Here is a 14,802-nt window from a genome sequence, read left to right on the forward strand (position 1 = left end):
AACAACGTAATAAAGAAATGTATACTAAAACTTGATTTTAAATATGAAAGGCAATATTACTACTTTATTTATTTGTTTATTTATTTATTTGACAGGTAGAGTTAGACAGTGAGAGAGACAGGTTTTCCTTCTGTTGGTTCACCCCCCAAATGGCCGCCACGGCCAGCGTTGCGCCAATACGAAGCCAGGAGCCTGGTGCTTCCTCCTGGTCTCCCGTGCGGGTGCAGGGGCCCAAGGACTCGGGCCATCCTCCACTGCCCTCCCGGACCACAGCAGAGAGCTGGTCTGGAAGAGGAGCAGCCGGGACTAGAACCCGGCGCCCATATGGGATGTTGGTGCCGCAGGCGGAGGATTAACCAAGTGAGCCACAGCACTGGCCACCATATTATTATTTTAAAAACTATGAGACTTATGTTTAAGGTTTCATGAAGAGAATTAATCTAGATCTGATATAGTAAAAGTTACCATTTACTTTTTTAGAATTTATTTTTATTTATTTGAGAGACAGAGAGCTCCCATTTGCTGGTTCACTCCCAAAATGCCCTCAATAACCTCCCACAGGGGCCAAAGCCAGGAGCCAGGAACTCAATCCAGGTCTCCCTCTTGGGTATCAGGAACCCAATCACTTCAGCCATGACCACTGCATCCCAGGGTCTGCATTGCTGAATGCAGAAAGGAACAGAAATGCAACAGAAGCTGTTGTCAGAAGCAGAGCCAATTGAACCCAGGCACTCTGATATGGAACATGATCACCTCAACTGCTAGACCAAACGCCTGCCCTACCATTTATTTCCATATAATAGGTGTATGCATACTGGAGTGCTTCTTTGGGAAATGTTTAAAGAGATGATTATTAAATAAGAAATAAGATGACAGGTACATATACAGGTGATAAATGCTCTTTACTTCCTATTGCTTAAAAAAAGCTAAATGCTTGGGAGTCTATTTAAATGCCTGTCATAACACTGTCCATTAAGGTAGCCACTAGCCATATGGAAGTATTTAAAATTAATTTTATGGGCTGGCATTTGGCCTAAAGGTTGACATCAGTTAGACCATCAGCATTTTACATTGGAGTGCCTGGCTCTGGCTCCTATTTCCATTTTCCTTCTAATATAAACCCCAGAAGGTCGCAGTGATGGCTCAAGTGATTTGGCTACTGCCACCCATTTGGCAAACCTGGATTGAGTTCCAAGCACTCAGCTTTTGCCTGGCATGACCTGTTCTCTATGGTGTATGCATATGTGTGTGGGTCTGTAACATTTTATATTAAAAAACACCAATCTAGAGGCCAGGAGTTGTGGTACAGCAGGTAAAGCCGCCACCTGTGATGCTGCCATCCTATATGAGAGCCAGTTGCTCCACCCATACAGCTCCTGCTAATAAATCTAGGAAAACAGCAGAAGATGGCTCAAGTGCTTGGGTATCTGCCACCCATGTGGAAGACACAGATGGAGTTCCAGGCTCCTGACTTCAGCCTGGCCCAGTTTTGGACGTTGCAGCCATCTGGGGAGTGACCCAGTGGATAGAAGATATCTCTATCTTTCCCTCTCTCTGTAACTCTTCCTTTCAAATAAACAATCTTAAAAAAAAAAAAAAAAAATTCTGGGGCCGGCCCTGTGGTGCAGTAGGCCAAGCCTCTGACAGCAGCATTGGTATCCCATATAGGTGCCGGTTCATATCCCAGCTGCTCCTCTTCCAATACGTCTCTCTGCTATGGCCTGGGAAAGCAGTAGAATATGGCCCAAGTGCTCGAGACCCTGTACCTGCGTGGGAAATCTGGAAGAAGCTCCTGACTCCTGGCTTCAGATTAGCCCAGCTCTGGCTATTGTGGCCATTTGGAGAGTGAACTTGCAGATTGAACACCTTTCTTTCTGTCTTTCCCTCCCTCTGTAATTCTACCTCTCAAATAAATAGCATCTTTTAAAAAATATTCTAACAGATGTGAGGTGATATCTCATAGTTTTAATTTGCATTTCCCTAATGATTAGTGATGCTGAGTACTTTTTCATGTACCTGTTGGCCATTTGTATATCTTCTTTAGAGAAATGTCTGCTCAGGAATTGGTCTGGTTTTTAATTGGGTTATATAATATCTTGTCATTGAATTGAGTTCCTTATAGATTTTGGACATTAACCCCTTACTTGATAATGGTTTTTTTTCACATTCTGTGGATTGCTTCTCTACTTTGTTAACTGTTTCCTTGACTGTGCATGCAGAAGCTTTTCCATTTGTTTACTTTTGTTTTTGATGAGTATGAGGCATATTACAAGTCTTCCATAAACTATGTGGCCAGTGGCCACCATGCTGAACAGCATGTATCTGGAACATTTTTGTTCTCCTAAGTTAAAACCTAATTCTCAGCCCAATAGTAACAAGAGATAGGAGCTTCAAAGGTGCTTAATCATGAGACAGAGTCCTCATAAATGGGATTAGTGATTTACAAAAGAGGCCTGAGGGAGCCTGTTTGCTCTGTCTTTCTGTGTGAGGACACAGCAAAATGGCACCATCTACAAATGAGAGAGCAAACCCTCACCACGGAGTGAATTCGCCAGCATGACAACCTTGGACTTCCCAGTCCCCAGAAGCTACTCAGTCTAAGGTAATTTTTCATAGCAGTTCATCTACAACAAGAATTACTTTAGTTTTTCATTCAAATGTTGCTATGGGCATTCCTTTATATTTATAATTGTTTCCCTACTTGACTTTTCTTATTTAATCATTGTATTTATGCAACAATATTATTTCAACTGTGTGTCTTCTTCCCCACCCCCAACACCTGTTTAAAAGTCACTTTGGCAAGACAAATATAATGCAAAGTATACTAAAATGAAAACAGTTACAAATTGTGAATCTTACAAAGTACAGTTTCATAGAAATTTATCTATTTCTTTGATTAATATTTATTCCAGCTCTTGTTAAAACATTCAATGCTTTAAACACAAGTGCTTAGAAAAGAAACATTTACTTCTGCTTCCAAAGGTAGGCCAGTATAGTTATAGGTGATGTGCATATTGGCACCTTCAGTAAGAAATTTTCAGTTGAATTGTAATATCTCTTTTCTATGCTTACCAGTAAAGGAACAAAACCTCCACTTCTTGCTTCTTTCATAAAAGGTAAGAACACCCCATTTATGTGTATAAGTACAAAAAGCTATATTTAGACCTATTCTTTCCTTGCTGTAGTTATAGCAGATACTCAAAATTTTTAATATTCACATGAAATAAAATTTCAGGACATCAAACTTATTTTCTTGCCCTCTGTGATAATTGTTCCTTAATACTAATTTTAATCTTTAATGTAAACTGATAAACCATGAAAATAGAAATAATATATATGTTACCAACTATTCACTACTTCAAAGAAAACAAATTGGAATTTGAACATGGTGCTTGTAAATATATGAGGGTACTTCAAAGAGTTCATGGAAAATGCATATTCCAAAAAATGCATATATTTCAAATTTTTGGTGCTACTTTTAATTCCAGTTTTCCACTAATTTGTTCAAGTACACACATGTATAGAAAGAACATGAAGGGCCTGCACTGTGGCACAGCGGGTTAAAGCCCTGGCCTTAAGCACCAGTATCACATATGGGCACAGGTTCTAGTCCCAGCTGGTCCTCTTCTGATCCAGCTCTCTGCTATGGCCTGGGAAATCAGCAGAAGACGGCCCAAGTCCTTGGGCCTCTGCACCCACGTGGGAGATGCAGAAGAAGCTCCTGGCTCCTGGCTTGGGATCAGCGCAGCTCTGGCCATTGCGGCCATCTGGGGGAGTGAACCAGTGGAAGACCTCTCTCTTTGTCTCTACCTCTCTCTGGAACTCTATCTTTCAAATAAATAAAATAAATATTTTTAAAAAAAGAACATGAAGATTATTTTCCTTGTAAATGGTAAATGTAATTCTATTCATCAAACTTTCAAGGCAGATCTGAATATTTTGCTCTGTTTAAATTTATTGCAAACAGAAAATCTGAAGTTTTTTTCAAAGATTCTAGAAGTTTCATAATTGAACAATTCAGTGTGTACTGAGTTCCAAATATCTACATTTTAATTGTACATTTTTTTAGTTATAGATCTGATTGATTTTTATTTCTAAGTCATGAATCAAGGCAGTTTCCATTCTATAAAATAGAGCGAGAGTTCCCACTGGGAGGTAACAAAACAGTGAGTTTTGTGATGTGGGAATAAGGCAACAGAACAAAAGAAAAAACCTGATTGATCAACATCAGGTTACTTGAGGTTACATTTTCCTTTAAGTTTTATTTATTTATTTGAAAGTCAGAATGACAGAGAAAGAGGGAAAGACAGAGACTTTCTGCCTAATGGTTCACTCCTCAGTGCTCACAATAGCCAGGGCAGGACCACTCAGAAGCCAGGAGCCAAGAGCTCCATCCATGTCTCTCACATGGATGGCAGAAACCCAAGAACTTGAGCCATTATTTGCTGCCTCCCAGGCACAGTAGTAGGAAGCTGTACTGGAAGAGGCATGGTTGTATCCCAGGCACTACATATGTGATACAGGCATGCCAAGTGCCTTCCCCCAATTTATGTATATAAATATATATAATATATAAATAATATTAAAAAATAATGAATATAGTTATATTATATATGTATATATACATTCAAATATGTGTATCTGAATGTGTAACTATTTATTTATTATTTCATAAATACAACTTCAGGAATATAATGATTCTTCCCACTGTACTTGCCCTCCCATACTTCTTCCTCTTCCCTCTTCTAGTCCCAATCTTATTTTTTTGAAAGATCCATTTTTCCATATGATTAACACATATGATTATATACATACAATTAACTCTATACTAAGTAAAGAGTTCAACAAATTTTATGGAAAAAAAAAAACTGTTCTTCAACTGTCAAGACAAGGGCTGTTCAAAGCCATAGCATTTCAAATCGTTAATTTCACCTCTATAAATAACCTTTTAGGTGTTCTATTAGTTATCACAGATCAAGGAGAACATTTGGTATTTGTCCTTTTGGGACTGGGCTTATTTCAATAAGTATGATGTTGTCCAGTTTCATCCATTTTGCTGCAAATGACAGGAATTCATTTTTTTTTTTTTGACCGACAGAGTTAGACAGTGAGAGAGACAGAGAGAAAGGTCTTCCTTCCATTGGTTCACCTCCCAAATGGCCGCTACGGCCAGCGCAATGAGCTGATCTAAGCCGGGAGCCAGGTGCTTCCTCCTGGTCTCCCATCCGGGTGCAGGGCCCAAACACTTGGGCCATCCTCCACTGCCTTCCCAGGCCACAGCAGAGAGCTGGACTGGAAGAGGAGCAACTAGGACAGAATCTGGCACCCCAACCAGGATTAAAACCAGGGTGCCGGCGCTGCAGGTAGAAGATTAGTCTAGTGAGCCACGGCGCCAGCCAGGAATTCATTTTTTTAACTGCTGTGTAGTATCCCAGAACTTCTTTATCCAATCTTCAGTTGATGGGCATTTGTGTTGATTACATATCTTAGCTATTGTGAATTGAACTGCAATAAACATGGGGGTACAAATAACTCTTTTATTTGTTGATTTCATTTCCCTTGGGTAAATTCTGAGGAGTGGGATGGCTGGGTCATATGGTAGGTCTATACTGAGATTTCTGATGAATTGCTATACTGACTTCCATAGTGGCTTTACCAGTTTACATTCCCATCAACAGTGGATTAGGGTACTCTTTTCCCCACATCCTAGCCAGCCACTTGTCATTTGTTGATTTGAAAGCCATTCTAACCAGGGTGAGGTGAAACCTTGTTGTGGTTTTGATGTGCATTTCACTAACGGCTAGTGATCCTGAGTATTTTTTCATGTGTTTGTTGGATATTTGGATTTCCTCTTTTGAAAAATGCCTGTTTAAGTCCTTTGTCCATTTTTTTTAACTGGGTTTTTTGTTTTGTTGTTGAGTTTTTCGATCTCTTTATATATTCTGGTTATAAATCCTTTATCAGTTGCATAGTTTGCAAATAATTTCTCCCATTCTGTCAGTTGCCTCTTCACTTTGCTGAGTGTTTCTTTTGCAGTTCAGAAGCTTCTCAATTTGCTGTAATCACATTTGTCAGTTTTGGTTTTGATTGCCTGTGTCTCTGGGGTCTTTTCTAATAACTCTTTGCCTATGCCAATGTCTTGCAGGGTTTCCCCAAGGTTCTCTAATAATTTGATGGTATCAGGTCATAGATTAAATCTTTAATGCATTTTGAGTGGATTTTTGTGTAAGGTGTAAGGTAGGGGGTCTTGCTTCATACTTCTGCATGCAGACATCCAGTTTTCCCAGTACCATTTGTTGAAGAGACTGTCCTGACTATAGTGATTGATTTTAGCTCTTTAATCCAAGATAAGTTGGCTATAGATGCATGGATTGATTTCTGGCATTTCTATTTCTGTTCCATTGGCCTATCCATCTGTTTTTGTGCCAGTACTAGGCTGTTTTGATTATAACTGCCCTCTGGTATGTCTTGAAATCTGGTAATGGTGATATATCTGGCTTTGTTTTCATCATATAAGATTGCTTTAGCTATTAGGGGTCTCCTGTGTTTCCATATGAATTTCAGCATCATTTTTTCTATATCTGAGAAGAATGTCCTTTGTATTTTGATTGGTATTGCACTGAATCTATAGATTCCTTTTGGTAGAATGGACATTTTGATGATATTGATTCTTCCAATCTATGAACATGGAAGTTTTTCCATTTTTTGGTGTCATCTTCTATTTCTTTATTTAATGTTTTGTAATATACATCATAGAGATCTTTGACATTTTTGGCTAAATTCATTCCAAGGTATTTGATTTTTTTGTAACTATTGTGAATGGGATTGATCTTAGAAGTTCTTTCTCAGCTGTGGCATACAAAGGCTGTTGATCTTTCTGTGTTGATTTTACATCCTGCTACTTTACTAAACTCTTCCATGAGTTCCAATAGTCTCTTAGTAGATCCTTTTGGATCCTCTATATATGGAATCACGTCATCTGCAAACAAGGATGGTCTGACTTCCTCCTTCCCAATTTGTATCCCCTTTGATTTCTTTTGCTTGCCTAATGGCTCTGGCTAAAACTTCCAGGACTATATTGAATAGCCATGGTGACAGTGGGCATCCTTGTCTGGTTCTGGATCTCAGTGGAAATGCTTCTAACTTTCCCCATTCAATAGGATGCTGGTAGTGGGTTTGTCATAAATTGCCTTGATTTTTGTGGAGGAATGTTCTTTCTAAACCCAATTTGCTTAAAGTTTTGATCATCAAATGTTTTCTCTGTATCTATTGAGATAATCATATGGTTTTGTTCTTCAATTTGTTAATGTGATATATTACATTGATTTGCTCATGTTGAAACATCCCTGCATACCAGGGATAAATCCCAGTTGGTCTGGGTGAGTGATCTTTCTTATGTGTTACTGTATTTCAATTGGCTAGTATTTTGTTGAGGATTTTTGCATCTACGTTCATCAGGGAAATTGGTCTGTAGTTCTCTTTCTCTGTTGTTATCTTTTTCAGGTTTAGAAATCAAGGTGATGCTGGCTTCATAGATGAGTTTGGGAGGATGTTCTCTCTTTAAATTGTTCTGAATAGCTTTATACCAATTGGAGTTAGTTCTTCTTTAAATGTTTAGTAGCATTCAGCAGTGAAGCCATCCAGTCCTGAGCTTTTCTTTGTTGGAATGGTCTTGACTACTGATTCAATTTCTGTCTTGGTCATTGGTCTGTTTAGGTTTTCTATGTCTTCATAGAAGACATTCTATGTCTTCATGGCTCAATTCAGGTAGGTTGTATGTGTCCAGGAATCTATCCATTTTCTTCTAGTTTTCCCAATTTATTGGCATACAGCTCTCTCTAGCAATTTCTGATGATTCTTTTTATTTCTGTTCTATCTGTCGTTATAGTTCCTTTTTCATCTCTAATTTTCTTGATTTGGGTCTTCTCCCTCTTTTTTTGGTAAGTTGATCAATGGTGTGTCAATTTTATTTATTTTTTCTAAAAAAAATCTTTTCATTTTGCTGATCTTTTGTATTTTTTGTTTCAATTTTGTTTGTTTCTTCTGTAATTTTAATTATTTCTTTCTCCTACTAGTTTTAAGTTTGGTTTGTTGTTATTTCTAGGCCCTTGAGATCCATTGATAGCTCATTTATTTGGTGCCTTTCCAATTTCTTGATGCAGGCACCAATTACTATAAACTTTCCTCTTAACACTGTTTTTGCTGTATCCCATAAATTTTGATATGTTGTATTTTTGTATTCATTCATTTCCAGAAATTTTCTGATTTCTATTTTTATTTATTCAATGACCCATTGTTCATTCAAGAGCATGTTGTTCAGTCTCCATGTGTTTGCCCATGATCTAGATATTCTTGAGTTGTTGATTTCCAGCTTCATTCCTTTGTCAGAGAAGATTTATGATATGATTTTGATTTTTTGGAATTTGCTGAGACTTGCTTTATGGCCTAGTATGTGGTAAAAAGAATATGTATTCTACATCTGTAGGATGAAATGTTCTATAGATAACGCTTAGGTCCATTTGGTCTAAAGTGTTGATTAACTCCGTTGTTTCCTTGCTAATTTTCTGTCTGGTGGATGTATCCACTGCTGAAAATGCAGTAATGATGTCCCCCATTACTATTGTATTGAATCTCCCTTTAGATCATTAATATTTATTTTAAATAGCCAGGTGACCTATAATTAGATCTTCCTGTTAAATTATATAGTTATATAGTATCTTCCTTTGCCTCTTGTTTTTATGTGAAAGTCTATTTTGTCTGATATTAGGATGGCTACCCCTGCTCTTTTTTGATTTCTGTTAGCATGGAATATCTTTTTCTATCCTTTCACTTTCAGTCTGCAAGTATCTTTGTGGTGAGATGTGTTTCTTGTAGGCAGCAAATAGATGGGTTTTGTTTTTTAATCCATTCAGGCAGTCTGTATCTTTTAACTAGAGAGTTGAGGCCATTTATATTCAAGGTAAGTATTGATAAGTAACAACTTGGCCCTGCCATTTTTCCATAAATATTCCTATTGTTTACTTTGGATTTCATTGTACTTTTAATGGGAGATTTTCTGCCTTCACCTTTTTTTCATAGTGATGATCATGTTTCTGTGTGCAGCACATCCATCTTTTGTAAGGATGGATGAGTGCTGACAAATTCTTTCAATTTTTGTCTGTTATGCAAGGTGTTTATTTCACCTTGATTCACAAATGAGAGCTTTGCAGAGTACAATATTCTGGGTTGACAGTGTTTTTTCTCTTAAGACTTAGAATATTTCTCACCGTTCTCTCCTAGCCTGTAGGGTTTCTGATGGAAAGTCAGCTGTGAGTCTTATTGGAGATCCTCTGAAAGTAATATGGTATTTCTCTTGTGCACATTGTAGAACATTTTCTTTACATTTTACTGTGGAGAATTTGACTACAATGTGTCATGATGAAGATCGTTTCTGGTCATTTCTATTAGGAGTTCTATTTGCTTCCTGTACTTGGAGATCCCTTTCTCTCTCCAAATTAGGGAAGTTTTCTGTAATTATTTCACTAAAAAGGCCTTCTAGTCCATTCTCTCTTTCCATGCCTTCAAGAATTCCTAAGACCCATACGTTGGGTTGCTTGATAGTATTCCATAAATATGACACTGTTTATTAGTTTTCTAATTTCTTTTTTTCTTGGTCTGACTATAAAATTTCCAGAGATTTGTCTTCTAACTCAGATATTCTTTCTTCTGCCTCACTGAGTCTGTTCTTAAGGCTTTCCACATATTTTTTATTTGTTCTGTTTAATTCTTCATTTCCAATATTTCAGTTCGATTTCGCCTTAAAATCTCAATTTCTTGGGAAAAAATTTCATTCATGTCATGTATGAATTTCTTTAATTCAAGAATTTGCTTCTGATTACTCCTAAGTAATCCTACAATCAATTTTTTGAATTCTGTTTCTGGCATTTCATCAATTTTTTCATCTTCACATTTTAGTATTGAAGTGTTCTTTTGGGGCCATCATGTTATCTTCCTTATTCTTGTTTCTTGAATTGCTGTGTTTATTATTAGGCATTTGTGGTGATACTTGCTGGTTTTTGTTTTTTATTTTTCCTCTGTGATGGCTTTTATCTTTGGACTACACATCTGTGGCTTAATGGAGTGTCCTGTCTTTCAGTGAATACTCAGAGGTGTGTACTGGATGTGGTCACGGAGCTCTGTTCACTGCTCCAGGGTGAAGGGAGTTTTTCTAAAGTGATCACCCAACTTGGGTGCAGTAAATCTCTTTCTTTTTTTCCCCAGAGGATAGGCTTGTTCTGCTCTGTTCACATATTCTCACACTCACCTACTTTCCTCAAAGGAGACCAATGCCTGGGTGCTAGCCCCAGTGGGTACAATTTCATCCGCACTGTCACAAGAAACACACAAAAGATCTATGCAGGCTGGTGCCACAGCTCAAAAGGCTAATCCTCCACCTAGCGGCGCCGGCACACCAGGTTCTTAGTCCTGGTCGGGGCGCCGGATTCTGTCCCAGTTGCCCCTCTTCCAGGCCAGCTCTCTGCTATGGCCCAGGAGTGCAGTGGAGGATGGCCCAAGTGCTTGGGCCCTGCACCCCATTGGAGATCAGGAGAAGCACCTGGCTCCTGCCATCAGATCAGCACGGAGCGCCGACTACAGCGTGCCGGCTGCAGCGGCCATGGGAGGGTGAACCAATGGCAAAGGAAGACCTTTCTCTCTGTCTCTCTCTCTCACTGTCCACTCTGCCTGTCAAAAACAAAAACAAAACAAAACAAAACAAAACAAAGATCTATGCAGTCCTTGGTGTGAACATGAATTCTACAGCAATGTCCCTCACCAGGGAATCAGGGAGCCATGAGCAGGTGGAGAGATCAACAGTGACTGCTCAAAGTCCCAGCCACATCCTGTGCCCTCCCATGCAGGCACAGTGTTTTCACAGTACCAGCACACAAGGCTCCCACAGTCTTGAGCCCCCAGATCCCTGTCAATTCTTCCAGCCAGACTCAGGCATCTCCTGTCAGCTGGCTGCTGGGCACATGGACATGAGCTGGTGTAGCTGTTACATTTGTACAATATGGCACCTGACATTTCTTGGCTAGAGGATGCTGGTGCTGGGTGGTCAGGGAAAAATAAATAGGCTCCTTTTTTTCCCCTCTAGGTTGGCAGGTACACCGACCCCACAGGACTCCAAGCTGGGCCCATGCCAGGCTCTTCCCACAGCTTTATTTCCAGTGGCTTGGGCTGCTGCAGTCTGGTCTCACCTCGCTCCAAAGCTGGTGCTTAGGCTCTTGGCTGTTGGGGTCCTGGGCTGGATGTAACCACACCCTCACATAGGTCCACAGTGTCTCCCCAATTTGCATGGAGTTTCCTGTTCTGTTTTCTCCCTAACCCTTTCCTGACTGCACTCTATTCACTTTTTTTTGTAACTATCCTCCCCTAGACTAGAGCAGTAAGCTCCCTCCCTGTGCCACCATCTTGAAAAACCAAGATTCATTTTTACAGAAACCCTGTCAATTTGTTATTCAACTATCATTCCCAAGTGTACAAAACAGAAACAACAGATGTAAAAAATAAAATAGTTAAAAATACATAAATATCCAGATTTCATCTTTTTTTGAGTTAAGTATGTTTGCAGTCTCCTGGCTTTGATCTCAGAGAAGACACAAAAATATAATGAAGTTGTGCAAGACTTTTGAAATACAGTTCAAGGTTAATCACTGCTTTGATGGCAGCCATGTAGAAGATTAGTGTTTCCTGATCCAATAAAGATAAAGCATCACACTATTATTGTGAAGTATCATAAAAAGTGCATGTGTCAAGAAGGCATTTCTTTGCCTACTCTAATTTAAGTCATAAGAGAAAGTTATAAAATAAGCATATATGTATTTAAAAAGTAATGGTTTAAGTTTGGCTTATAATATATATCACTATGATCCTAAAAGTTTTGATAGCACAGTGGAATTCTCTAGAGCTATCAATTCATTGTTCCAGAATTCAGCTTTCCAACAGATTTTCACTGTTCCAGAATTCAGCTTTCCAACAGACTTTCTGTCGCTCCCCCTCTTCACGGAGGAACGACACTAAACCCTGCGCTGTTCTTTTGTCTGCTCGGCCCTCCCCGGGTTTGCTGCTGGTCCTTCCCGGGTTGGCTACCATCCCTTCCACCTCCGTGGAAGGGCGGTTCCCCCTGCCACATTCCCCACTTCCGCGGGGGAGCGGCACACCGCCAGCCGGCTCTCTCGGGGGCTGCACAGGTGTTCCTCTTAGATATTCCTGGTGCATGTTGTCCCTCTCCTCCTTTATAGTCCTCTTCCACCAATCCCAACTCTGCTACCCACACGCCGAGTACACTGCTCTCCTCCAATCAGGAGCAGGATCAGCTCCTGCAGGTCATCACTCAAGTTGGCGAGAGGCAGCTGCGTAGAAGTTGTTACTCCCTTCTCAGCGCCATATTGTGGGAGAGCAGATGCATAGAATAAGTCTTAATTCCAGTAACAGTCTAGTCCGAGTTGCTCCCCACACTTTCCTTTTTATATAATAGTTATTTCTGTAACATAACTATTTATCATCATAGATCTACACTTTTGTAACACTACTCTTTTAGTTCCTGTAAGACCTTGTCATGGTCTTTAAAATAAAAAAACTTACAGTCAAGGAGTCTTCTCCATCATCATGTCCTGTATGTTGATGAGCTCGTCCTCTACCATCAGAGATACTGAGCAAGTCTCTGCCAAAAGGTTCAGAAAAGCTTCTCATCATCTGACGCATACTTTCTCGGTGTGCAAGGAAAGAGTCGCTGTTGAAAAATACATATTATCATGTAAGATTAAGTGTTAAAATTTAAAAAGTAGGCAGCTAAATCTGTTAGAGAAAAGTGTTTCAGAGATTAGAATAATTTCATTAAGAAAGATCTACTACTTGTAAAAACAATTTAGGAAAACTTGCTCTCTTTGTTATTCACCACAGTTCACTTATGTATAAAAACAAAATCAATCTTTACTTATCCTTACTGTTACAAACATGGTAAACACAAGGTCATGATAGCTTAAACACATGTCAGATAGGTTAAAGTAAGGAAAATGGCAAAAAAATTAAGTAATCTGACAAATACTGCTACTAGATAGATGCCATTTTGGGCAGTCAATAATATAAATTCTAGTGAGAGCTAATAAATAATATGTGCTTATTTTTTTAAATCTTACTTCTGAAATGTAAATACTGAGAACTATAGCTACATTATGATAAAACATTGCTGTGTTTTGATTATAATTTGGTTCCCAAATTCATGCAGGAGTTTAAATCCCTAAGTTATAAATTAATGCTACCCCTAGGGTAGAAATTTAATCCAGTTATGGTGTTTGGGGGGAGGGCCTTTGGGAAGCAAAAGATTAGATTAGGTCACTAGTGCAGAGAGCCAATCTTGGCTCCTGGTGGCTTTGATGGAGGCAGAGACCACGGATTGACAGACAGACATGATTACTCCGTCTCTGGCTATGTGGTGCCTGGTGCCACCTTGAGACTCCCTGGCAAGACCATCATCACCAAAGGTTGAACGAGTGGGGTCACCTGATCTTCGAGTGAATCTCTAAACCATGAGCCAAAATAAACTTCTTTATAAGTCTTACTTGCTTCCAGTATTTCATTATAGGACAAAAAGCTGATTAACACAAACATATTTAATAGACAAAATTAAGGATAACCTCTATGAGGCTAACCTTTGCTTCTAAGAACTCTAAACACTAGAAATCACTAAACAGCAAAAATATCTGCTAAGTCTTAAGATAGTGTTTCTCAAACATTTTTGAGGTTACCAAGTAACTAGTAGGCTGGGTACTAATGGAGATCTTGTTCTCCATTCCCCCTTTAGGTATGATTTGTGGACATGCATCCCTTGTGATTTCAGTTCAAGGAGACCCTCACTAACCTTTGAGGAATATTACCTCTCCTGCATTTGTAGTAACTGAATTAATTAGAACCCAAGCCTCTCTTCTTGAACTTGTTTTCATAGTTGCAAAAATCAGGGTATCACATGTCCCTATTGTCAAGATTAAATCAGGTAACCTGAAAACATACAGTATATGATCCATACAATGTACTGAGTAAATGTTAATTGCTACTACTTTCTCTTCCTAACTCACTTGTGGATACCACATCCCATTATTCTATAATTAAGTCCCTCTCATGAAAAAAATATATTTTATTCAGAAAACATATACAACAACAAGCAGTTAGGCCCTATTCTTTGAGAGTACCTCAAAAAAGTTCGTGGAAAAATGGAATGACAAGCTCAGCTCACCTTTATGCAAAAAATTTTGATATACATGCAGTTTTATCATATCCACATTTCCATGAACTTTCTGAAGAACCCTTGTATGAATGGATTCCTAAAATTGTTGTACCAAAAAACATCTTTTTATTAAAGATTTACTTATTTATTTGAAAGGCAAAGTTACAAAGAGAGAAAAGGAAAGACAGAGAGATACAGATCTTCCATCTACTGGTTCATCCCTCAAATGGCTGCAACAACCTGGACATCGTGGCTGGAGCCAAGAGCTCCCACATGGATGTAGGGGCCCAAGGACTTGGGCCATCTACCACTGCTTTCCCAGCTGTATCAGCAGGGAGCTGAATTGGAAGTGGAGCACCCAGGACTAGAACAAGTACCCATATAAGATGCCAGGGCCAAAGCCATGGCCCAACCTGTCATGCCACAGCACTGGACCCACCAGTAAACATCTTTAATTCCCCTTTCTACCACCTTTTTGAAGTATCCTCATACATGCTCTATAAATATCAATGCTCATAATTGGATGTTAACCCTTCACG

The 14,802-nt window shown here is 39.1% G+C and overlaps 1 protein-coding gene across 5 annotated transcripts in view; it reads right to left on the bottom strand.

The window, feature by feature from the left end:
• MLF1 (myeloid leukemia factor 1) overlaps window positions 1-14,802 on the bottom strand; it is a 56,186-nt gene that overhangs the window by 19,826 nt on the left and 21,558 nt on the right. For all 5 annotated transcript variants that reach the window (XM_008266397.5, XM_008266396.5, XM_008266395.5 and 2 more), the window contains exon 2: window positions 12,625-12,772. In XM_008266397.5, the coding sequence (XP_008264619.2) occupies window positions 12,625-12,772 (148 nt within the window). The remainder of the gene's footprint in view (window positions 1-12,624; window positions 12,773-14,802) is intronic.

This window comes from Oryctolagus cuniculus, chromosome 4 (genome assembly GCF_051225735.1).
Source record: "Oryctolagus cuniculus isolate XC-2025 breed Fujian yellow rabbit chromosome 4, ASM5122573v1, whole genome shotgun sequence".
Lineage (NCBI taxonomy): Eukaryota > Metazoa > Chordata > Mammalia > Lagomorpha > Leporidae > Oryctolagus > Oryctolagus cuniculus.